General features: G+C 38.6%; 1 protein-coding gene across 4 annotated transcripts in view; it reads right to left on the minus strand.

Moving 5' to 3' along the window:
* The window catches only part of erbb4b (erb-b2 receptor tyrosine kinase 4b), a 286570-nt gene that overhangs the window by 44519 nt on the left and 215038 nt on the right, over positions 1-27013 (minus strand). For 3 of the 4 annotated variants that reach the window (XM_027290678.1, XM_027290676.1, XM_027290675.1), the window contains exons 15-20: positions 20917-21071; positions 18005-18049; positions 15130-15262; positions 12328-12450; positions 10962-11060; positions 5849-6034 (exon numbers count right to left, since the gene is read on the minus strand). In XM_027290678.1, coding sequence (XP_027146479.1) covers positions 5849-6034; positions 10962-11060; positions 12328-12450; positions 15130-15262; positions 18005-18049; positions 20917-21071 — 741 coding nt within the window. The remainder of the gene's footprint in view (positions 1-5848; positions 6035-10961; positions 11061-12327; positions 12451-15129; positions 15263-18004; positions 18050-20916; positions 21072-27013) is intronic. The other variant, XM_027290677.1, reaches the window with a different exon arrangement.

The following is a 27013-nucleotide window of genomic DNA, read 5'->3' on the forward strand; positions in this document are numbered from 1 at the left end:
CACACACACACACACACACATATTTATTTTTCAATACATTTCTCTGCAGTGCAATACTTATACATCTTTGACATAACGTCATAGCTGTTTACATTACATACACATTGTCCATTTAAAGGAGTTCTAATCAGTGTGTAGAGTCTTTGGTTGGAATAAAAACCTGCAGTCTCCGTGGCATATGGTTGTCTAACACTGATTTTATTTTAGTAATCGTGATTCTGTGTTCTTAAAACTTAAAGGCATCAGGCATTTTATTAATAGGTATTACAACAGCCAAAAGAGTTTGAATGTCTGCCATTATCTTTTCCGAGCAAAACTGCGAGGAAGCAAATCTAAAAATACATAAATATAATGGACAAAATATATATTTAATTTATTAGTTCTGTGACATTCATGGATGAAAACTATCGAGAGGACATTTGGTGGGCCCTGAGAAAGAGAAATGGATGAATTCTACCTCACTCATCTTCTGCTTTGATGAGAACTACAGCTGATGAAAACATGCAGAAGGCTGCTCTCGCAAATCAAACATGCCGTTCAGGCTGATATTTACCCAGGGGAAGGGAGGTGCTCTGGCCGCTAACGTGGAATCATACACTTATTTATGCAGTCATGAAAGACCACCACAGAAAAGCTTCAGTATTAATTAGTTTGGAAATGAGAGAGAGGGAGACAGCTTAAGCACGAGATAGAGCAAGGGGGAGGAAGATAGGCGGACACTTGTTGACATTTCTAAAGGCTGGCAGTATCAAAGACTCGACGCCTGTGATCTGCTTCTTGTTCTACGTGTTAACATGCAGTCTTGGAGCAGCCATGCTATCTGCCAGTGCTGGTCAGACTCAAAAGCCTTAATGGAATTTGAGGATTTTCTACAAGAGACAAGTGTGGTAAGAGAGGAGGGAGAGTTTGGTAAGTACAAGATAGTCAGTAGTCACAGAAAAATCAGTGGTCTATTTTCAAAATAGTGAGGTGGATGTTGAGGGGTTCAATAGACATGGGATGGTGACTGTAAGAACACCATGATGCTTTCACTGACTTTCCAGCCTAACACAATAATTTCATAAAGTAAACTAAATAATGATGTCGAATCATGCAACAACTAATTGTTTTATTTTAGATTGAATATAGCATTCCTTGTGCTTTAACACTGCATCAGATAAAATGCGTTGGAAAGTGTACAATCACTCGACCGGCAAACAACCTCAACAGCAACAAAAAAGGAACATTGCAGTAATTTGAATTTGGGGATATTTTTAAAGAATATTACATTGATTCAAGGACAGATCGTAGTTTCCCTGAGGTAGCTGGCATCCTAAAAAAAATTGTGTTCCAGTGGAAAAATATTTGCATGTTGAATGTTGTACTGCTGGCATGGTCAGCAGTACACAAAAAAACAGCCCTGTTTAGATAGCAAACACTGTAAATGTATTATTCCTTGAATACATCCAAATAAGAATGAACAAATAAACAAGTCTTAGAGAACAATAGAAATCATTGTCAGCATTACACAGGTAGGACTGGTGGAGGTTGCTCATACAAACAAAAAACATACAAGAAAAAAAGAAAAGGAAAAGTGGAAACAGGGAAATTATTACTGACATGAAAATAGTTAGTTGTGCTGAAATGATCACATACGGTAACCTACAGTGTATTCTTCTTACATCTATGCTCAGAGAGAGACAAAGGGAAATACAATTGAGAGACCCACATATTGAAATAAAAACAAACAGAGAGACAGGAGAGGGAGAGAAGACAGAGTAGAATGGGAATAGGAGTAAACTGAGTTTTCATTGGAACCCTAGGGATGTATGTAATGAGTTGGAGTGAGGCATGTTTGCCTGGTTTGGTTTACACAGAGAAATGACCCAGTGATACACACTGTGGGGCCAAACACACACACACACACACACGCACACACGCACACACACACACACACACACACACACACACACACGCACACACACACACACACACACACAAACTCTACACCTGACTTGGAGGCAATCCAAAGCAGCAATGCCAGAGAAGGAACTACAGACGATTTGCTAGTGAATTTTACAAATAGCAACTTTCACTGTAAAGCTTGATGAGGTATTGCTAAAATATAACGAAGGTTGGTGGTGTTGTATTGATGCAGTAATAGTCTCACAGGTAGTGGTACTCTGAGTTCTCTTTCAAAGGCAGACTCTTTGGGTTCACCATAAATAATGAACCGCAAAATGAATCACAATCTCTGTTAGTTCCAACCTGTGTGAATGCAACTTATGATATAATTTCCTTTCTTCTGCCTCTTTAAGTATTTCTACTAGTTCAAATGAATTCTTGCAGACTTCCAAATTATCTAATTTCACAAGTGTGCCTATCAATACAGCACCTTGAAATACTAGAGTACAGAATGTAAGACTAATGTGTTCTTTATCACGCGTTTTCACTTCAAAGTCTGATTCAGCCTTTTTTTACTCTGTTCTGTGTCAAACTATGTCTTATTTCAACTTACATTCTTAATAAATAAGCTTGATCATCTATTTAGATAATATTTTTATGGCATCATTTATTTATGCATATATATATATACATGCATATGCATCTTACTCTGTACCAAATTGAAAGGCAACCCATCACACATTTGACATTTAACTCACAAACCAAAAAAATTCAACCTCACAATGGTGATAGAGGAAAAGTATGAGAATCAACAACGATAGTTGACTATATCATCTATATTTGACTACATCCTCTGTGGATCATGAATGTCAGTCTATTAGACACTTGATAAAAATGTGAGTCTGGGCCATGGTGGACCAACCGACTGAAAATGTTTAATTTTGAATTTTAACAGTTAAAATATGGTTCATTGCTAACTCTAAAAAAAACGCAGTGCCCTGGGGTTAACAGCTTTATGGCTCACAAATGAGGGAATCAACTCTAGCATCAACAGAGGGGAGGTCAACTCATTACTAAGTTTAGATAAGTAGACTAAAGTGTGCATCATTTTATTAGATATTGCCAGCAATAAGCCAGCTGCAAATAAATGGCCTTTTGACAGCCAAGTACAGAAATATATTTAAGAAATATGCATTGTTATCAGAGTGGCTTAGGCTCATTACTATGTATGATATTATCTCTCGTCTTTTTTTTCTCTTTTGGTGCGCTAGAGTGCTATCGGCAGATGCTGTAGTATTTTTGGACTGGCACTGATATGAGATATTAAAAGAGATATCACACCATCTCTACAACCGAAAACATTTAACAGATAACCATGTTTACAAGTGGATTAATCTTTTAATTATCAATCTAATTATAATTTATTAAATCATTTCATGACACAAAACAATTAACGTAGTATAGACAACAACAGGCACATAATGGTTCTCCTGATGGCACTTTAAATTTAAATTTCTTTAAATATTCTGGGCACAATAAGAAGGATGTTGATGATGAAGATGTGTTTCAGGTATTCTGGTTTATCACCATGATTAATAATGGGAAATAAAACCTGTAAGAAGATTTTCTTAACTCGAGAGTAAAACAAATAATTGACGAATACATATATTAACATTTTATCCAATTAAGACAAACAAATTTATCATCTCCCCCTGTGAAAAGCTTCAGACATCTGGCACTTTAGCAGCAACATACTTTATATACATGAACAAGAAGACCAAAGAGTGGGTGACTTGCTGGAGATTTAAAAAGCAAGCAGACGTAATGAGGAGAACGTGATTTAGTGGGGGATATAGAAAGATAAAATAGGATAAGAAAAATCAGTCCCAAGGAAAAAAAAAACAACATTCTGTGGCATCAGAGCCCTGCATGCATAGTATCTCTAATGAATTTGCTCATTAGTATGACTTTCCTGGCACATCACTCTATTAATAATCTATGACTGTGATGGCGGCCATGACAGAGAGGGAGGGCCACAGGGATGTTGCCTTAGAAAGTGGATCCCCGTCACTTGCAAGTGCCTTGGGAGCCCCTCAAGACCTTGCATGAGCTGATGTATACATCCATGATAAAGCTAATGAAATAATCTGCATGAAAAATGTTTGACTCAAGTCTGGGGTAAGTTATTATGAGCACTACACGTGGGAATGTTTATAGTGCTGATGGCAAAGGCTAAGTGTCCCAGTTCACCTATTTGGCATCATTCAGATCAGTCCATTGTGTCGGACAATTTGTGCTAGTGTGAGTGTGAACCCATGTGCACCTAATTAACTGTGGCCCCTGACGGCTATTTGAGTCCCCAGGAGCTGTAGCCAATCATTGAAAACACTAAACAATACATGCTTGAGACACACAACAACAGTGGTAAATAATACATCATCTACCCTTTATGAATTATACATATACACTCTTCGCAACTGTTGACAACAGGCCTATATTTATTCATGTGTATATCGCCAAACTACATCCCTTTCCCAAGAAGTAATTTGTATGATTAATCTCGTACCATGTATATATTTGTGTTACAAAGCAAGGGAGGTTTGTCAGTGTGGCCAAACTTGCATACAAAAATGCATGCTCTGATCGCCTTTGGTATAAAAAAATATGTGGTATGATCATAACCATGTCCCAACTTTTAATTGATGGTTTAATATTTTCCAGTGGCAGCTCACTGGAGTGCTGCTTTCCTCTGATTTAGCCAAAAATGGCAACAGCAATATTTGTCTAAGATATTAAATCTGGGACTGCAGTGATTGCCGAGTCATTCTCACACCGACACTCTCCATTTTATAACCAGCTACTTTTTTTTACTATGTGGTTGTATGACAGTGTCATCATCCTTTCAGCAAGCGCAGCATGTTTGGAGATATAATTATATCATATGGTATATACAGAGATATACTGTTATGGTACTGTAATAAACCTGATGGCTTTTAAAAATTAATAAACTGATTAATAAATCAGGTGACGTTAGGGTTGTTATAGGAATTCAGAGAGTTGATTCAACTTTGAGGTGATTTGTGTATCTGTTATTTTTCATATCTATACCCTACACTTGCGTACACAGAGAGAACGAAAGAGAGGTAATTAATAGGTGTATCTTTGACATCTAGATTAAATCATTAAATATAATGCATTCATACAGCCATGATCCAGTAACACTGAGGAAGTAATTGCACTCAAAACTTCCCCCACCAAAGTCAAGCAAGGCTTTGAATTATTTACTTTAGTTCTCCAGAGAACTGGCAAAGGAGCGCTGTCTGTTGTTTGCTGTTGAATCCCCCCCACACACCAATACACATTCATGAACATTTGACCAAATATCCAGTCTTTGTTTCTGGCTTGCAGCCATAGGCAAACAGAAATATCTACTTTTCAATTTTAAAGCAATGCAGTAATTCATTAGGCCACTAGGTGAGACAGGCAGAGACAAATGGGGTTGTGTCTGTCCATCTATTGTAAAGCAAAAATTCCCAAAGGGGCATGGTTGTGTGGCAGCCAGTGACACAAATGTATAAGTGCTAGAAGTGTTATCATATGCATACAGCAAAATAGATGTACCGAGAAAGATAAATAATTCAGGAATTAACTAAAGAAAGAGTGATTAAGATAAGTGAAGAAAAAAAGGTTTTATGGGAACATAGCAGTAGGTCATGGAAAAGTTTAAATCTAGCAAAATTGCAGATCCAGATCATCACATATGATTAATTCAGATATTTGGTGCACCAGTCAATGCAGCAACCAGTGTGGACAATCCACTGATAAACAAAAAGACCTGTCAATACAAAAACACACTTTTACTATCTGCCAACCTTCCAAGTACATAACCATCAACCAGCCAGTCACCAAATCAACCAACCATACAACAGTACAATCACTAAAAAGAAACCTTTTCCATCCTTACCTTGGCAATCTGGACACACCAATTGAGCAACAGTTGGGATCCAATGTTGTCCTTGTGCTCATGGACATAGTCGAGGAGGCACCCATGAGGCATCAGTTGTGTGACCAGCTGGATGGTGGGACTCAAGCAGACGCCCAACAGGCGGACCAAGTGGGGGTGCTCCATGCTAGCCATAATCAGGGCCTCCTGAATGAGACAGAAATACACTCAGGCATGAGGGGGAAAGGGTTAGGGATGGATGATGACACTGAAAATAGTAGTCAACAGATTCTACACAGCCAACTATTTTAGCGAGGTGCAAACAGAATACATCACTGTCATGTTATTTCTGTGATCTTGGATAGTTCTGTGTAAATGTTTGACCTTGAAATTCTCTTCCTAAGCTAGGCGCCACTGTGATGTTTTTTGGTTTGCAGAGAACATCCCAGACATTATTTGGATTAAGGTGTACATGGACCTTTGCATTTATGTTATTATATATCAAAAATTCTAAAGTTCAGCTATGTATCTAACTGGGCTGTTGTAAAATGACAAAACGACTATGTTTAAATACAATAATATTGAAATTTACATCACTCTTACTAGGATTATGTAAAAGGTTCACTGCATTAAAGAAAACATAACCCGCTTAATAACTTAATCACTAATTAGGATGTGCTTCTATATTTCTGCTTGGTTGAAGAGTATTAGCATATTCATAAGGTGCTCAAACACACAGTCTTATAGTTAGTGTCAAAAGACAAATGCCAGTACCAAAGTTCAAAGACTGAACACACTGGCAGAGAGTTCATCATGTGTACAAGTGTAGAATGAACTGTCAAAGACAATACATTGGAAGCCCTTGTTCTGTTTAGGGCTGAAGTTTGTCTTGAAGTGAGCAGCAAGGTTTCACTGAGTCAGAAATAGTGGATGTTTATTTAAAGCCTCAACATCAAAGTGACTTACTGCTTCAGAAGACTGTCAGCTTTGTAGTCGAATAAAAGGTAAATACACCAAGGTGAGATTGTTGCAAATCATGTGTGTGTGGAATGTACTAAGATTGGTCTGAAAATATGTACAACTTAATATTCTATTGATACACAACCAAGGGTAAATATAGACCTTTATCTAGTCTGTGATACTATGCAACAACCCCAAAAAAAATGTAATACACACACACACACACATAAAGAACTGTGACTACATGTGTTACGGATTGATATGACGATTCATCATGAGATGAAGGTGCTGGTTGTGTTTGCATGCATTGGGGAGAGACAGATATACACCATGTAGAGCTCCACTGAGCACTGACAGAGAGATACAACCATAACACAGTCAAGGATTTACAATATATGTCTCATGTATCACAATACTTGCATAATCAGATCCCTGCTCATGTGCAGGAGACGTCCAGTGATGGCAGCACATACAGTAAATCATCTGTGAGAAACTGCTGTTTGACTGCTTGAACAGGATCCTTTTCAAGTAAATCCTCCATCACTGTGATGTGGTTTCCGGATAAGTCTCAACACTTGTGAGCATGCACATCTTTAAATTAAGGGTGACAGGACTACGTTACATATAGATTAAAATCTGTGAGCTAACGTCTGTGAGAGAACTCAATACTGCAGAACCTATGGTTCATTTTCAGAGTTCTATACATTCAAATAAATGTGATATTGGATTTGCACACTCAAATCAATAACATAAGTAGAGTAAAGACAAACAGGAATGCAAACTCTTGAGAGTTAGTAAAGATTAATTGAATCAAATGTGTTTGAATCCATATCAGAATACTTAATAATAAATTGAATAATTAATGAAATTATGTCAATAGATTGTGGGGTGTATGTGGGTAAACAGGAGAATGAATAGGTACATCATGACAGAGAGAACATTTGAGTGTGTTTAGTAACGGAATACAAAGCCACTACATAAATGTAGTCTATCTATTTTTTTTTTTTTTTTAAGTTTAACAAGAACAAAATGTGAAAAGCTCAAGGAGGATTTTTCTTTTTTAAGGAATTGTAAGACACTGTTGATGTAACCGTTTTCTCTGAAGGACTGCCTAACTTCATTTTGAGTGCTTTAGAAAAAATATTTATTGTCATAGTTTTTAATATATATTGTTAAAATTGATTCTTTGGAAGGGTGTGGTCTATTTTGTGCTGATGATTAAAAAGCAAAACAATAACGAACAGAACAAAGTCGTCTTCATTCATTACTGAATGCAGTTTCCAAGGACAGCCCACAACAGTTTATTGTATTTATTGAAAACAAGCCATATGCAGGAGTTTGGACTTTAAAAGGAATACATACTGTATCATGTCCTGTCTGCTCCTGGCCATTATTATGATTATATACAAACACAAACTTACACACATGCAGATATACTTGCCTGGCAGTCTAACTCAGTATTGACACCCCAGCTCATGTCAGGCACTGGCAGCTGCTAGGCATTACTGGCAAACATTTTGCCTCATCTGACTGCTGTTTAGCTTCTCTAAATGTCCCGCAGGTACGGAGTGGAAAACACACACACATACACATGAACTAAAGGACAATCAATCGTCAGTGACATTCTTCAAACAGTCAGTGGCAACTGGGTGGCCTGCAGTTAGAAGGTCAGCAGTCAGAATTCCCAGCCTGGCTGGAAAAATATGGATGGTTGGAGTAAATGAATGGCATTCTTATTTGCCCCAGTAACTACCACTGATGTTCACTGCGGCAGAGTCTGAGCCCCCCAGCTGCTCAGCAGTCAATAGTTGTGGAAACACTGTGGAACTGAGTGTGAAGTAAGGTATCACTGGTGAATAAAGTGGAACTAAGTGGGTGGAAACAAAATGAATAAACATCTACACATTTTCGCTGTACTTTTTTTTGGTTCAATTTATGCTTTCTTTGTGAGAATGCCATCGGTAATAAAAATTGATTTGTAAACCCTGTCACTGCAGCTATAATTGGAAACAAACCAATATTCCCATGCAGTTGCTTAATTCTTCCACTGCCTAAGTAAACCCTCAGTCAAATGTATATTCAAGCTCAGTCCCTACTGCAAGTGGCCCGAGTTTCGATTTCAATCTCAGGCCCATCCCCTCTCTCTCCTCACTTTACTGTCACTCCACAGGTGCTACTATCAGAGAAAGTCAATAAAAACCTAGAAAAATAATCTTGAAGAAAACATGTAAGGCTACAGCTGCAACTAAGGCTGCACATGTAAATAAGCATCCTTAGCTATGCCAGCACGTTCTGTCACACAACACATGTTTGCACTGAATGTAGGGCTCAGGGTGAGAAGCTGACTTTGTATCATGGTACGCACGCACAAGAAGATGTGCATAAACCCAGCGATATGCAATATGTAAATGCATGTTTTTTTCCTTGCATGCAAGTTAATGAATATGCATTGTTTATAAATTTACATCTGAAACTCACATATACACACATGACCTTTTTTGTCTCTCTGTGTTATCCATCCATTGCTAATACCTGGTTCTCTGACTGTCACATAAGCTTGCAAAGCACATGGAGTATTACATTAAACACACATAGGATATTCATCAAAGATGTCCTGATAAAAATAGAAATGCTAACACTCCAAAACTCTTCCTCTTAGACTGTCAAACTAAGTGCAAAACATGAAATTGGGTTGCTTTTAATGTGTGTGTGCCTGTGTCTGCATGTCTACATGAGTTGATGGGGGTTATTTCATCTGCATTGCATCATCATAGGGTAATAATTTAGATTTTTTATTTTTTTTCACTTTTCCTTTTGAAATGAGACGAGCTGTGAATGTTTTATAAATAGGGCCTTGTGCACTGTGCTGGGCGCCTGTGGCGTGGCATGCATGTATGTGGGTGTATTCAGGAGTCCTAGGGGCGCCTGATGGTTTGTATTCTGGTGTCTATGGGGTCTAAACTTAAAGTTTTCAATAGCTTCATCGAAGTGGAAAGTCTAGTTTTATCTCTGGCCTCATTCCCAGTCTTGGTCTTGGAGCTTTAGTCGCATGCTAAGCTTGCACACCTGGCTTCAGTCATGCAGATCTCACACCATGAATTTAAGTGATAATTTTAACTTGCTTCTACAACAGAATGCATCCCAACAAGCAGGGTAGCCAGTTTCTATCCATAAACATTTAGCATGCACACAGCTCATCTCAATACAGACTCCTGCGGCATTGTCCTCCCCCAGCATTAGCACTTAATCTTCAGGCTGAAGAAACATGTTCTCATTTATAAATCTCCAATTAATGGAGATAACCTAATCCAGATTATCTGTAAGCATATACAGTTATACAGTCAGTCATTAAAATCCACTCCAGTTAAGATGGCATTTATCAACGCAAGGTTAGTGTGCAATAAAACCTTGATCCTTTTGGACTTCCATTGCGTCTCAGGATTTTATTACTGAGACTTGGTTCAACTATGGGGCAACACTGGCGTGACTAATCTGTTTTAGTTGTAGTTTTTTAGCGCCACCATTATACCTAATGATTTATTTATTCATTCAAGTCTAGACTAATGCCTCCAAATAACTACAGAAATATATCCAAACCTACTTTTATTTCTAAGGTCCTGGAAAAAAAAAATTGTTTATAAGCAACTCTTACAGGTTCGGTAACAGTAATGAAATCTTTGACAAATTCCAATCTAGTTTTTCTTTGAGGCACAGTAATGAAAGTGCCCTGTTTAAGGTGTCAGATAATATCTTACTGCGTGTATATGTTGGGAAATGTTCAGGTCTGTTGCTGCTTAGCCTGAATGCAGCTTTCAACACTGCTGATCACTCGATTCCCCTTAGTAAGCTTCGGCGTTGTTCATGAACAGGGAATGCCCTTGACGTTGCTTTGCATCCTATTTGTCAGACAGGAATTTCTCAGTGGCCCTTGATCATTGTGTTTCCTCATATGCTGAGCTGAGATGTGATGTGCCACAGGGTTCAAACCCTGGTCCTTTCTTTCTTCTTTTTTTACTGTACATGCCCCTCCACTTGAAAAATGAGCTAATTATTTGTCAAACTTGAGTTTAAACTGTGGAGATCTATTGTCAGGTTTAATATGATGAAAAACTAGGAATAGAAAACCAATTAAATCCTGCAAATAGGTGTTTTTCCCAGTTTTCAGGATACTCACGTCCATGAATTCCACATTAGCCTTGGGTCCTGTGGCCTCATTTAGAATTTTAATGGCTACAGGAATCTTCACTGTTTCACCCTCTGGGACCCAAATACCCTAAAAGAAACACAGACACAAACAGATTATGAGTCATTATACTGAATGAAAAGTCATACAAGTCACCAACATTTAACTAAAAGAAAGATGTTAAAGATTTTAACAGGGGGATCTCAATTAAACATTTAGGAGTTTTCGGCCTGAATTCTACTTTGTCCATTTCTTAATAACAATCTTTTGTATTCTCACAGGCAGATTATGTAAATGTTCTACATACAGTATGAATAAAGGCAATTTTGTCCTTCAAAAAGACTTTGGCAAGACAATTTAATCATTTTGAAGTATTTAATTTCAGGTGGGATTAAAGTAATTTAGCTGCTGTCATAGTGGTCAAAGCATTTAAACGAGGAGAGGAAAAAAAAGTGCCTCTTGAGTTTTTTTCCAAATGTGTCACACCTTTGTTTTGTCCTGATATGACTACATATCCCCAATGACAGCAAGCCCAGCTCCTCTCCTGTAATTTCAATGTGATTGATGCACTTGTGCAGATGGTTATTACTCAGCAGAATTAATTTTTTTTTTTTCTCAAATCAACTGCGTTCAGGCTTTGTAATATTGTACATTTATTTCATAGCTGATAAAGTACATTTTCTGAAGTATTTTGAAATAAATTGGGTTTTATAATGTGTTGTATAATATGCAATCAAGCTGCTTACTAACTGATCTTAACAGTAACAAACTGTTCCTAAACCCTGAATAGATCCAGTCTAGGAGATTTAGGAACATGTCCACCAAGGAAAAGTGTCTGGGTCCTAGGGCAGACCCATGAGACTCTGGATGGACTCTATATTCTTACATGGCTGGAGGTGCCTGGAGATTCCCCAGGGAAATGTGCTTTGAAAAAGGACATCTGAGCTCCTGCTTCCATACCTTTGACCCAGAAATGTGCTATAATGTGAATGGTTAGAGCTACAAAATAAAAATAAATAAATGATGATTTCAGTGAAAGAGTCTGTTCTTTCTAATTTCAGCTGTGTCTTTCTCCATATCTCCCCAACCAATCACACTGCTTGTGACCTCAGCTACCTCTTATTTCACTGTAACCCCAGGGGTCTCAGTGTCTGCTATTACTTATTCTTTTTATCTCCCACCTCCAGCCTTCCATCTCATTTCCTGTCGTTAATGATTCTTCAATCTGTCTCTCTTGTCTTCTTTTCTTTTTTAAGATTTCAAATCATGGCATAAAATTTAGGCAGCATAATGTTCTATTTGGTAGTACAAACACACGTAAACAGTTACTATGTGTTTATTTTTGTGTGTGTTTTACCTTGTAGACAGTCCCGAAGGCCCCAGAGCCGAGGATCTTGACCCTTTTGAGTTCTGTCTCTTTCAAGATGCGAAGCTGGGCCTGGTTGGGTGCCGTTCCACTGGGTGTTAAAGGTTCCACCAGCTAAAAACACATGCAGTGACACAGAAGCCATTCTGTTAGTGGGTCTAAATACAGTCCACATAATCCTTACCATGGGAAGATACTGAGGAATCAAATGGCATTAAAATGTCTGATAACACCCATGTTGCAGGCAATTATAAGCCATTAAACCTTTAGGAGAATTAATGAAAATACTAAATATTTCTACATATAAATCCTTTTTTAGGAGACGGTGGATGATGGAATTTTACGGTGACTATTGCTAATATTCTCTACTTACAAAACTCTTGCTTTACTGTGACAAAAAAATGGCTGTATCTAATAAAACTGTGACCTAATTTCCAGGATGTCATACTGTGAAACTCTGCTTTTATCATAATTGATCAACAATTGCCATGGAGTTACTTGAAATTAGTTTTTCTTAAAATAAGATTAATTTTTTAAAATTGCGACATTTGAATGCAATATTTACTGCGTCTAATTAAGGTTGCAATTATTGCTAGTCTTATCATGGATTTTGCTTCAAAATGCCTCGTCTTGGCAACGGTTAGCTCAGTAGGTAGAGCGTCCGCCCCGTGTACAAAGGGCTTAGTCCTTTCTGCAGCAGCCATCATCATTGTCTTAATTCGTAACTGCCCAGAACTTCAGGTAAAACCAGGGTCACAATAACATTTTTCGAAGAAGACAAATCCAAACACTGGAGTGCTTTTTTCATTTCAACGTCAAGATAAAGATAGGAAGAAGAATGAAAAGAAAGAGGTGGGGGAGGTGGGTAATTGTGAGTTGACACTTTTGTTGTCTCATTACAGCTCAAGTGGAGGAACAAACAGATTTAACAGCAAGAGAGAGAGAAACGTTATATGAGGGGAGGGACGGAGGAAGATGTGGAGTGGGAGAGGAAGTGTGGCAGAAACAGCAACAAGACAAAGATGGAGAAGCGAGCAGCCAAATTAGTCAGAGAGCGAGCAATATAAGGAGAATTAGGAAAAGAGTGGAAGATTAGAGAAGGAGGGCGAATAGAGAGAAGAAAACAGAGCGAGAGAGTGTAAATCAGCCTGGCTGTGGTCTGCAGCTTCTGTCCCTCTGGCTCATGGTTACCGTTTGATTAAAAAAAAAAAAAAAAACATTCTTCATTTAAATGGAATAACAAATCAGCTTCTAGAGGGTGAAAACAAAAAGGGGTGGCACACACACACAAACAAACAAACACACACAAGCCGATACAGATGTCTTAAAAATGACCTATCACACACATACACTACTATATTCCAGTGTGCGGGAGCTGTCCAGCATTAGTGGTGCTGAAGATGTTGAGGCTGTGGAGCAGCGCAGGGGAGCTGTCCACCATCTCACTCTACAAAGCTAGTGCTGAAACCAAACCAAAAAAAAAGGTCACACAAACTAGTTCTTTCATGTTTTAATTAGACTATGCTACAGCCGAGACACATCTCAGCTGACAACAGAATGCTTTGTGAAAAGCTAAAATAGTTCATTGTTCAGTTGGTCAAATTGGTTTAAAAAAATTGGTCAAAAATCAGACTCATTTATTTATGCCTAAGAAGGCATTAATGTGTGAACTTCCAAGCAAGACTCCATGTTAATAGAGGGCAAGCTTCTACCTCCTCCGACTGCTTTATGAAAAAAAAGCAGTTTGTTATATTTATTTAATATTTCAATTTGATATAAAATCAGCTTTGATATTTGACAATATTTTCAACATCTTTGCATTAAGAATGACAGCAGTCTTTCTTGTACTTAATGTATCCAGAATTGTGTCTGAATTGATGCATGAAACCCTCCCAAAACATTTATAAGGACAAAATAAGTGCAGGCCATATAGAAATATAAGCAAAATAATAAGCCATTAGGTGCAATTTTGTCACTGTAGAAGTTAACCATAAAAACACTTCACTCATACTTTTGTGCTTTGAAGAGAGAAAGCAGTAAAACAAGCCTGATGCTCACAATGGACACACAAGTGCATTAGATGATGTGCTCTTCTTGTTTAACACAAAGGAAGAGTGCTTTCTCTTCTTCTAATGGCATGGTCTCTTACCTCTCCCTGACAGAAGTGTCCTCTCCAGTATACTATGGCAAAGTCAACACCTGAGCCTCTGAGTTTCTGACATTTTCTCCACCTCCGCAGTCACCATCTGGAGACTTGAAGTCTTATTCTCTTTACTCTCTTTCAGGCTGACTTTCACTTATTCTGTACAGTATGTGCCCAGTGTATGTGCACACACACACACACACAAACACACACACACACACACAGCTACACTACAAATGTACACAGCACACACACAGATGCAAACATCGATGTGAATGTACAAATTCAGACGTCCTTGGGCATTCTTTTTGGGAAAGAAATAAAATGAATTATTACAATATTATCATTTTAATTCATAATTTGAATTTGTCAAAGATGCCATTCTTTCTATTCTTTTCCACTATACCACACATTGTGTCACCTCCTATTTGTCCATGATGCTTTTATGCTTTTGATTCTAAGATATGGAAAAAGTGGTTTATTGTATGTGGATAAATGGACTAAGGCTAAGTAGGAAAAGTGCAATGCAAATGTCGACAATGCCCCCTGGTCCTCAGTCATCTCTGAATCTTGGAAACATTATCTTCCATTGCTACAGGCAGCAATTTCTCCCTTCTCGTGATATGTTTTTCATCTACTGCCCTTCTCACCTCTGTCTCCAGGAATCGACGGAGGGCTCTCTTCTTTTTAATGTTCTTCCGGCGCACAGACACTGCTACGCTCAGCACCATGATCACCACCATGAAGAGGCTGCCAATCACCCCTGCTGCGATCAGAGGGGTTCTGTAGACAAAAAAGTGGAGGGGCAGAAGAAAGAGGAAAATAAGTAGGTGATTAAGACAGAAGAGATTGCAGGCAATGAAGAAGCATAAAACATTATCTCTGGGAGGGTGAGGACACAAAAAAGATAGAAGTCGGCTTGATGTTTATACCACGACATATACACACACACATACACACAAAACAAACAAGCAAATAAACAAACACATAAAAAATATGTTTCTAAAGTATGTGTTTATGTGGACGAACCATAATAAAGCCGTTGACCTTCACTTTTTCTGAGCTATTCTGCTAAACTTCATCTGATAACAAATATCCCACCATGCCCTCTCATTAAAACCGAGGCTGAGATCAAAAACATGGAAATAACCAGCAAAGAAAATTCTCAGCACCACATTGATGCTGTCATTTAAAACCAAGCCTCTCAATAGTTTTTTTCTGATATTCCACGACAGACTTGCTGCAAAAAACGAACAAGAAGAGTTCAATATACCAACCAACCCCCCTTTTTCCAGTGATGAAAGAACTTAATTTGGTCAAGGTATATTGAGACTTTGTTCTAAATCAGTGGAAAAAAGCTGTTATTAGACTGTATATCACAGTCTGCAAGGATACACTCCATAAAATGTTATCGCAGTCAGCCGGCTTCATAGGAAGTGAAAGACTGGGTTTCTCCCCCACATCTGTCTCTTTAGCTTGCACAAGGAGACAATCACTATTCTGAGGGGCTTATATGTGCAATAGTTAAGAGCTGGAGAGCAGTACAGTCTGACCAACAAATGTGCATATATTTATATATATATGTTTTTTTTTTTTAATAAATATGATTATTCAGCTTAGATGAAGCTTAGATGAGAAGATCACTACCACTGTCATATCTGTCCATCGAACATGAAGCTTTGAGCCAGGTGGAGTCAGTGAACTTCTTTCAGCTTCTGAAGGGGGGCATGAAGAAGTTAGAGAGCCACTGTTCTACATAAATCCTGTGAATCCTGTGTTACTGAGATTCTATCAAATCAAACAACAATGAGCGAGAAAACCCAGCTCCTAAATATATATATATATATATATATTAGTATATATAATATATATATATATATATACTTTTACTGATTCAATTTAGATAAAAATTGTGAGGTAATCCATCTATCTATCCTTTACAGAAGATATTTACTGCATGCATAAAGCTCATTTGTCGGCACTCCTCAATAACAAAAGAAAACAGATGGCCAGTGGCCAGAAAAAAAGACACAGATAGCTGCATATCAGTCAGCAAGAAAGGCCATTGATGATTTGATGCATGACTAAATGTCATTATAGCTTCAAGACGCACTGTAGTGTAGATGTCTAATTCAATCTGCACGCTCCACATATACGCTATTTCCAAATGACATTAACAGGCCCCCTGAGTGATGAGAGGGCTATGCAAGAAATGCTATATGAAAAATGTACTCAAGGCATACAGTACTAAAGATCACCCAGCATGCTACCTTTGTGCATGGTAAGTGATGCATTTGACCACATTAAATTCAGTGCTTGCAATGCATAATGGTCACCGTTATACTGAGATCAGAATCTAAAAATACATTCACAAGGAGCAAAGCAGGGAGCGCAGGGGCAGGCAGTCCTCGTAGTTTTGAATTCAATAGAAAAGATACTGCCATATCAGACATGTTCGATGAGGTATTACTTGTCAATTTCATTAGACTTAATATTACATAAGTGACAGGAAGTTATTAATCCGCCTTAATCAGATCAGCTCACAATCCCTACACAAAATGTGAGTTAATACCAGGCGAAACGATGGCCTTTAAAGGCTTAGTGTTATCATGTGTTTCTGATAAGCTACTTTCAGTCGTGCTCAAAAGCCAATACCTTCAACAGGAAACAGATTTACAGGATGTGCTACACTTCAGTGCAGGCAGCTAAGCCCAGGGTTAGCTAGGTGTCTACTGCTGTATCCTAGCCCAGCTATCAGATATCTGATAAGAGCTGATCTGTGCACCGGGTCAGCTAATAGCTACATTCCCCCATGGCTGCAGTTCCCTCTCATCCTGTTGGCAATGTCCTCCTGTTTCAGGAGAATAAAGTGTAGATTCCGACTCTTTCTTCTGAACAACAACCATTACTGCCTCTGTCTACGCTGCTAGACAATTGTGTTTGCATTTTCCCAGTCTGAAGGTCTGGGACAGACACTGTCTTTTCGCATTGCACTGTCCTGGCCTGTCTTGCATGGCTCTGTTTTATATTGGCTGCATTGTTGTGTTGCAGATCTCCAGATCCACCAGTAACTTCTGTAGTGTTGGCTCCTCACTCTGCCTATCGGCCTTGTTCTTTCTTTTTTTAGATCATCCCCAAAACACCACCCAACAATTCTCAGCACCACTTGATGCCAAACTGTTTCTTGTATGAAATCCATCTGCTGTAAACTGTTAGCGGCATTTTGTCCCCCCAGCCACAGAATGAAAGCTAAAGCACTATCAATTTATCAAGAACCAGGCAAATTGCTTGTGCACACACAACCACAAACACACACTCACATGCACGCATACACAGCAAGGTATTAGGGACACTCCCAGGGATTTTGGGCCTTAGAGCTACCCATTAATCAGAGAGTTTGCTTACTCTGTGTGTGTGTGAGTGTGTGTGTGTGTGTGTGTGTGTGTGTGTACATGGTGTGCACTACAATGTGGTGTGTCTGTATGCTACAGTACAAGAGGCAATCCACAGAAAAGAATTTCATACCTGTCCATCCAGCCAATGCAGTCTTGCAGTCTTGGTCCTATGCACCTAAGTAAACAAATACAGCACAAGCAAAAACAGTTAAATAAACAATATTCAGAGTTTTCCATATATCTGAGAATAATGAATAAAGCAATGGTTGGATTAAAAACCCTTCTACACCAAGGACCTGCGTTCATCCTGTGGCCTATATTATTTTTTATCATCCCATTTACACAAGATTTGGGTTTTCGAATAAATCAGTGGTTCCTCTCTACGCTATACCCACGCATACACTACAGGCTACATAACCAGGTCAGGAGTGTAAAACAATATTCTATGCTGTTAATCATGAAAAAATTAAACCCATAAAAAGTATATTACATTTTTGCTCACAGTATTCACCCTCAGTTGCCTTCTTCTACGTTGCCGGTTTCATGATACAACCCATGAAATGGGAGACTCCAAGGTCACCCATGCTGATTAAAATTCCAGTTTTATATACCGGCCAGCTGAATTGTAGTACACATCTTTGGCAGGGCAGAGTTCACACATATTCGTAATTCACATGATAGGACTCACATTTAATTACCATGTATTATATACTCTGAAATAATTGTGAAATTACACACTTTATAGACACTTCTTCAGTCAGTATGTGTGGTAAAGTTTTTATATTTGACTGTATGGCAACTTCAGTGACACTGACAGAAAAAGGGAATCTGTCCTGAAAAGCTCACGCATTCATGTTACTTTGAAGTGATTTGAGTAAAGATGTTCGCTCATCAATATTTCATCTGACCACATTGTATTTAAATGGAACTTCAGTACTTTGTATCTGTCAATGGATTGATTTGTCAAAGTAACTTGATTCATGTATCGACTTTGGTGTGGTGGCCCTATTTCTGAGTCTACAAGGGAACATAAGCCAGACTCTATTGATTTCCCTTATCTGTCCACTACACCCTTTAATGCTGTCTGTCAAAGCAAACTGCGTGTGTGTGTTTGTGTGTGTAAGCATGGACAAGTCCCTGGAAGATGATGACAAGTGTCATATCACAATACCTGCTAAACCTTTTTCATAACTTATAAACATTGAAGTATTACAGTGAATTTCACAGTTTTCTTTTCTCCATGCTCAATTCTTATTTCACATATTTTTCTGATGGCTGTGGGCAAATTTGAAATGTAAAGTGGTTCTGAATTAAAGCCATATTAGTTCTCCTTCAGCTTCAATGTATCCATATGGATGACAGACTACAAAGCTATTGTCTTCTGATGAAAACTAAATATCTCTGTTTGAAATTTCACCTGTCCTCCTGTTTCAAATCTCCCATGTGCAGTGTGCAGGAGGGAGATAATATGCCACATCTGACAGACCTAATACTAGTTCCAAAATTGGTTATCTCTTTTAAATATTTAGGAGTAAGGGATAGTGGTTTCATTCTTGTCTGCTTCTCTCAATGTCTCCCTTTCCTCTCCCTTCCTCAACTTGTATTTGAGAGGCGGATCTGCTTATGAAGCCATACCTGTGACAAAGTGTCAGCCTGGTGTTTTCCATTTACGTTACATTGTTATGCTCAAGCGAGCAGGAGGCTGTCACTCAGGAGAGGAGAAATAGCACACAAGGAAGTGACATAAACTCCCTGTGGAGTTAAAAACAAAATGATGTCTTTCCAACCCTTGTTGAATATTACATTGAGCGATCAGTGGCTAGTGAGCAATGGAGAGAGGCAAGGTACTTCAGTGACTCTTCTCACTTTCATTCTCCCTCTGTTCTCTCATTTTCTGCTTCACTTCTCTATTTATCTGTCTTTTCTTGCAATATGTTGTATTATTATTTTTTTTATGTTTGCAGGACATGCATAGTGAAAGGGAATATTGTTGACTAGGCACTTTTCAGCCACTAATCCCATGAAATCCAAATTAACTTACAATGAGAGAATGACAAGATTTTGTGAGAATATTCTGAGAGTACTCAGTCACTCCAGAAAATGGCATGTGGAAACTCATTCAAGTGTCACTGTGAAATAGCAGTGCAGGAAGATTGACAATGTAGTGACTACTTGTATGGTTAGTTGGTGAACTACTGTGGCAGGTTAGCTCACCAGTAAGAAGGTAGTGCTAACAGCTAACCATGCCTCTTTTGTGGAGCAGTTAGGACGAGCAGAGCAGAGTTTTATCAAATTACCAGGTGCAATATAGCCAATAGTGTGGCTCTCTTGCTCCTTGTTTCACATGTTGGTGGTGTCACAAAGGTTTGCAATTGGTCGATGAATTTTCAAGTCAAAGTAAATCAAGTTTAAATAATTTATGACAGACACAGGTACATATTGGTGTACCTCAAGGCTCAGTCTTAGGACCCATTCTGTTCACAATTTAATTTAATGATCTGTGTGCAAACATGTCAAATGCCTCATACCATCTTTATGCGGATGATACTGTAATTTACTGCTGCTCACATTCGATTGCTCAGACATTTGAATTTTGCAGTCCGCCTTTGATGTAGTGCAGATTCGTCTGGAGAAACTGAAACTGGTTTTAAAAGCTAATAAATCCAAACTAATAATTTTTTTCAAATTCATCTGTTTCTTGGAGAATATCCCCTCAATCCGAACTATCCGGGGAAACACATGACTCTGAGGAGCTTTCATCATATATTACATGTTAAAATTTTGATCTCCAAATTAAAGGTGAAGCCCGGTTTCTATTACAGAAACAAATCATGTTTTTCCCTTAGAGCTCGGAAGTTTCTGATGTCAGCCACTTTCTTGCCTGTACTGGATTAGGGCGACGTTGTGTATATGTCAGCTTCAACCAGCTGCCTTCAGTCCTTGACTCCAGTCTATCAGTGTGCTCTGAGGTTTATCACTGGTTGTAGCTGCCTCACCTACCACCCACATCTGTGACCAGTCCTTGTCGTGATTCTAACTCACCCCTGGGTGCAGTTGGCATGGCAGGGATGGCATTCATCGTTTGCCTCTGCGTACTTGAAGATGAAGCTGTTGGCACCTTGCAAGCCATCGGGACACTTTTCCACACAATTAGGACCATCTTTGAAATGGAGGCATTTCACACAATGCTCTGGGCCCTGTGGGAAATGAGGAGAACAAAAAGCATTATTTGTCATGCAGCACATTTTCATTTCAAAATCATACAAATTATAATGTATACCATTACTAATCACCATTAATCACCATTTCTAATAATCATAGGAAGGTGCTAAGTTGCCATTTAGCAAGGCACTTATGATGATCATTGTTATTTTATTTTATTATTAACATTATTACTATGAATATGATGACTAACCAAAAAGATCTGGACAGATTTTTTTTTTAGTTGCTTTGCAGTTAGTGGTGAGTTTCATGATAAAATAAACTGATGGTGAATGGTGGTTTGGGAGACAGACACATGTAACAAAGTTTACTTATCAAAACTGAGTGGAGATGTTTAGGTGACAGCATTTACTCCTGAGTTTTGATTCCAAACTTCCTGTTTGGATATACTTTAGCCATATCTGACATGAAGTTGGGCATAAAGGACAAATCTGTGGTGTCACAAATTTAGAGAGATATCTGCTGTAGCCACAGCTTGTAACGTAGACTGATTGATGGGTATATTTCTACATCAATAACTCGCCAAGTGCAGGTTTCTTAGCAGCTTTATGGATTCAATTGTTGTGCGTGCATCTATGTAGCTGTGAAAGCTTTAGAGTGAAAGAGAGATAACAGGAAGCATAAAAACAGAAGGTGAACAGAACGAAAGGAGAGACTTGAAAAAAAGAAGTATAGTACAGTAATAAGGGAAAGTGAGGGAGCGAGAGAGAGAGACAGAGAGAGAGTGGACATGGTTGCTGAATAGCACAGCAAAGGGCAGAGGCAGTGAGAGTGAGCGAGATATAGTGTGAATAAGAGAGAGAAAGAGAGTCGGGAGGGAGAGAGCAGACGAGACGCATAAAGCAGTGTGAGCGGAGCAGGCAGATAATAACCATCGCTCACAGCACACACAATGACCATAACAATCCGCCTAGAACAGGATTTATGGAGCTAATATAGGCGAGGGAGGAGGTAGGGGAGGAGAGGAAGACAGGCGAAGAGCTCTCCCAGACAGGCCTCGTATCATCAACAGGCCTAAAGAACATCTCATTGACAAACAACACACACACAGACTCACAGATAAACACAGTGAGTGGAGATACAATAAACAACCATGCTTTTGAGTCACAGATACACTTATATGGATGTCCAAATTGGACACACACGCACAATAATTAACACACACACACACACACACACACACAGTTATTGGTAAACAAGGACCTACCAAGGTAAAAACATGATAGCAACGGCAGATAACTATCCTTTGGTCAGTGGAGCAGTGTGTATGAGTGCTTGTTCATACATAACCTGAAGTAGTGGTTATGCATGGTCTTGTGTGTGTGAGCGTGCATAAACTAATGCCTCTGTGTGTTCTTTGTAGCTTGCTCTTATGTGTGAACATACATTCACCCTGGTATAATTATGCAAACTAAAAGTCTCGCTGCTTCCACTGGCTTTAGCGTTGAGCCTGGAGTTTGGAGTGTCCTCCCACCCGTTGCTAATGTGTGAGTGCCTGTGTGTGTGTGTGTCTGTGTGCGCGCGCATGTGCGTATCCAATAAACCCATCACATCAGCAAGCAAGATTATGTGACAGAGCAAACAAACAACGTTTCCTGCAGGGGTGGTGGGACATCCAAAAAATGACAAAAACGCGTAGTGTTGTGACCAAAGTACCCCGCTGTAAATTTAAATTGCTCTGCTCGTGTGTTTAACAGTGAAGTTGGATGTGTGTCTGTGTGTAAATGAATATTTCTATCTCTCGGCCTTTCCTTTTATGCACAAAACACACTATTATCTCAGGAGGATTGGCAATTAATCTTTACAGTGTCAGAGCTCACAGTCAAGACTTTTAACAAGCAGCCACATAAAAAGCTTTTCAAGGCATGATCAGGTACATCAGGGAGAATTTACAATTCTGTTACGATGACAAAGTGCACAAACCCATCATCATGTTTTCAGAGTCATCATGCTCTGCTATATATGTGCTTGGGTCTTTAAATAAGCTCCCCCCTAGAAGTCTTAGAAAACCATCATACCACATAATAAGTTTCATGAGGTGGAGAGCTAAAAATCATACAAGGTAGAGGGGGTAGAAAAGAAAAAAGTGGCGAATAGGAAAGAGATGGATATGGTAGCTCCTCTGCTCCTAATATGACAGTAGGCAATTCAATTCAGTGGTTAGAAAGAATATGTGGCCACTCCAGCAGGTTGAATTGTATTTTATGATATCATATGGTGTACTATTAAAGTGAAGAGTTGCTGCATTAGAGTGTCCCACATGTCCCTTTTACTTGTGTCTCAAACACAAGACAAGACAAGTGTGTAAATTAGAGCATGTTAATACAGGATTAGGACATAACAGCTTTTGCAACCTGCCTCAAAATAATTCATTTGTGAATTGCTATCAAAACATTAACTGTAAATTGTACAATTCAACATGTATCTAAGCGTAGTACTTAAGGGAGGGAGGGAGTTTTATTTTATGATGAGCATTTTACAGAAAATTAAAGACAAGAGACACACATGCAGGCTGTCAGTCTGACATATTTGTAACTAAAACTTCATATTTTGCAGTGATACATTGCACAAACGTGTTTTGTGTGTGTATTTTGCAGAAAATATTCAATAGTTGAACTAAAATGAACTGAAGCATTATGAGCCTGTTGTGAAATGTACACTTGCCCCAATCTTTCGATAAGACACAGTAATAGATGGGCTTGCTAGCGATAAAATAAGCAAATGAAGTTTGATTGTATCACTGATTAGCAACAACTACTCTAGATCTATGATAATCACCTATTCTGTCCATAATATAACCTATATTTATGGCTATAGACATTTCTCAAATCTCTCTCCATAGAGGGCATTAGGCCTATCAAATCAATGTGTGTAAGCTATAATGTAATTGCTATGGGCTCTGTGGCCATAACACGATTGCTGTAATCCATTTGTGCCTGTGCTGCACATGTGACATCTACATGAGGTCCAACAGGTTACTCTGGAACATTTCCATTATACACAGCTTGGAAAGTCTTACACACACACACACAGACACGCCCACATACCCACACAGACACAGACACAGACACACACACTGCATAAAGAAATACAGTACTGTGCTAAAGGAAATGAGGGTGTTGAAAAAGTTAGAATGCATATTCTTATACATATACATGGGTGAAGAGAGCTACTGTACCAAGTGCACCAATTTGTGCACAATTAAGGACTAAGTTACAAAATCAACCATTACTTTAAAATTTCTTTGCCATAAAGCCTGTGTTGAACGCATAGATAGGCTATCAATACGCAACTATGGTAAGTCTTAATCTAAGCATCCCCACTGTCATTTAGCAGAACCTTTTATTATCGCCTATATATAAAAGAGCTATGTGCCAGTTATATATGTTATCAAAACCTTTCTAAAGCATGTCTCCTAGCCATTGCTAATGGGTTTGCTCTGTTGCATTCGAAGTAAATCATGCTGTAACGTTGGACCTTTATTCTAATATTTACATTGCTTTTATTAAGCCCTTCTATGCCTTCAGAGAAGGAGGTTAGTATAAGCTATGATTTTCTGACAAGTTGAAAGAGAGGTGTTTTAGCAGACTGTTATACCTTCGTTTGGATTGTATTATAGTACGTGTGTCCAATGCAGGTTCATTTTGGTTCATGTAGGGAAAAGGATATTATAAACAATGACATAAAGAAGGCATGCCAGTTATAGTTTAGGGTTAGATCTACAACTGGTGCACTTTCTCAGAGCTCATTGTCATAAATGTGTAAAGTAGAGTGAATGGATGTGTACAACATGATTGACTCATAATTAGTCCTGATTGGAAGTGTGTACATTCACTATTTTCTGATATCCTGACCTAGATCCCACATAACAACCCACAGTGAAAACATAGATTATTGGTTAATGGGGTATACATTAGCACAGTCTGTGTTTAGCTGCAGGTAACTGATCACTTTTATATTGTTTTACTTGAATGATTGCCATTGCCATTTTCCTTTATAAAACACGTTAATGAATTCTATCTCATGTGCATGCCATAGCATTATTAGCTCTCGGGTAAAACGTGCCAAACCACTCGGAGGAAACTACAGGTATCTCTTTATAGCAACCATCTTCCCATCACATGTTGATAAGAAAGCCAAGTGCAGAGCTCAACAGCCATAGATGTGCTAACTTTGGCCTTCCTATGTTTACACACTCACACACACTCCAGTCACTCCAGTGGTTTCACAAGTTCCACCCTTCTAAACTATATTGAGCAGACTATCTGACAGGGAGTGATGGGACACAAAAGACAGCACATGGCCCCTCTGGCTTACATCTGTCGCAAATCATTCCCCTCTATCAAACAACAAGATACGATTTTAAGAGAAAGCGCAGGGTCAGGGTCCTCATGTGGCTGTGGGTGTAGAGCGCTGAAGAGGCAGACAGAAATGAAGGTCAGGGATTTTTCTTTTTTCGCTCTGGCATTTTTGTAATGTACAGCTGCTCCCAAACAATCTTTCAAAAAGCTTTCCTAAGAGTTTGTGCAATGTAAAAGTTTAAGGGTACCAATGGGAAAACAAAACATATCAATTACTTTAAGGAAACCAGTAAAAAAAATAGTTGCTGCTCCTGAATAAATGTATTATGCTTCATATAAAATACAAAACATAATCATACTCACACACACACACACACACACACACACACACACAAATGTACTGAGTACAAATGCACACAAATAATGATGATCACAACTAAAACAGTTTTACTTTTGGTTCAGAACATGAGACATAATCAATGAAACAGCTGAGAGGCACACTTTGACTGCTAATACGATAATTAATCATAGTCTAAGATGACCACAGGGAATGTCTGCTTCTTCACGTTATTTGGTTTCCAGTGAGTGAAGCAGTGCTTTCGCCTTGAATACTTTTTTGGGGGAGCCTAACACAACTGAACACAACAAGAACACAACTGAAAGCAGAATCATCTTTCAGGGTCCCTGTGCATCATCGCTGTCTCAAAATGAGAAGGTAAGGCGAGTGGGTTGCAATCAGAAACTACACTGCTATGCCACTAAATCCTACACACTGGTGTGTAAGGTACAGTTTTACTGCCGGTATGTTTACTTTATCTGATCGTTTTGTCCTTGGACTTTCATTCTCCCCCTCTCCTGTTAAATGATTTATTTTGTTTTAACCTTTGTGAGCATTGAAACAGGTTTTGGGTCCTGTAATCATTCCTTCTGTTCATACAATCAAAAAAAAAATCCCTTCCTAATGCCTAAGTACAAAAATGAGAGAAATAGTTAATCTGAAACTGATATGAGGTTTCAACCATCCAAGTAAAGACAAACTGATTTAATATCTTCCAAAGCCAGACATTCAAGGTAAAACTTGTTTTGTGCAAAAATGTTCAAAAGTGTTCGGAGGTTTATCTGCCATTAACATGATGCTTCAGCAGCCTTAATTAGACAGATAGTACCTTCCAAAGTTAAAGTCTCTTTAGTTCTTTCTTTGTGTTTCCCTGGACAGTATTCCCCTTGAGCTGCAGTAGAGCGATAGTACCATTTACTTAAATGGCTGTAACACTGGAAGATATTAACTTGATTTGTCTTACTCGGATGGCTGAAACCTTACAGTATATCAGTTTCAAATAAACTCTTAACAGATTTTTGCACAAAATGAGGACTGCAGATTTTTGTCTCCCTATCACTTACACAGTAGGAAGAGATCTTTTGATGGCCACTTTGAGCAGAAGGAAGGATTACAGTGAGCAAAACCTGTTTCAGTGTAGACACTGGTGCCTTTTGTGTTGTGAGAGACTTGAAAAACGCACCCTTTAAAATAATATCAATCTTAGTCAGCAGTTAACCTTATTGATTTACAATCTGAATGAATGCTTCAGTCTGTGTCACTGTTGTTGAATATGGGA

Source organism: Larimichthys crocea, chromosome XVIII, assembly GCF_000972845.2.
Source record: "Larimichthys crocea isolate SSNF chromosome XVIII, L_crocea_2.0, whole genome shotgun sequence".
Taxonomy (NCBI): Eukaryota; Metazoa; Chordata; class Actinopteri; family Sciaenidae; genus Larimichthys; species Larimichthys crocea.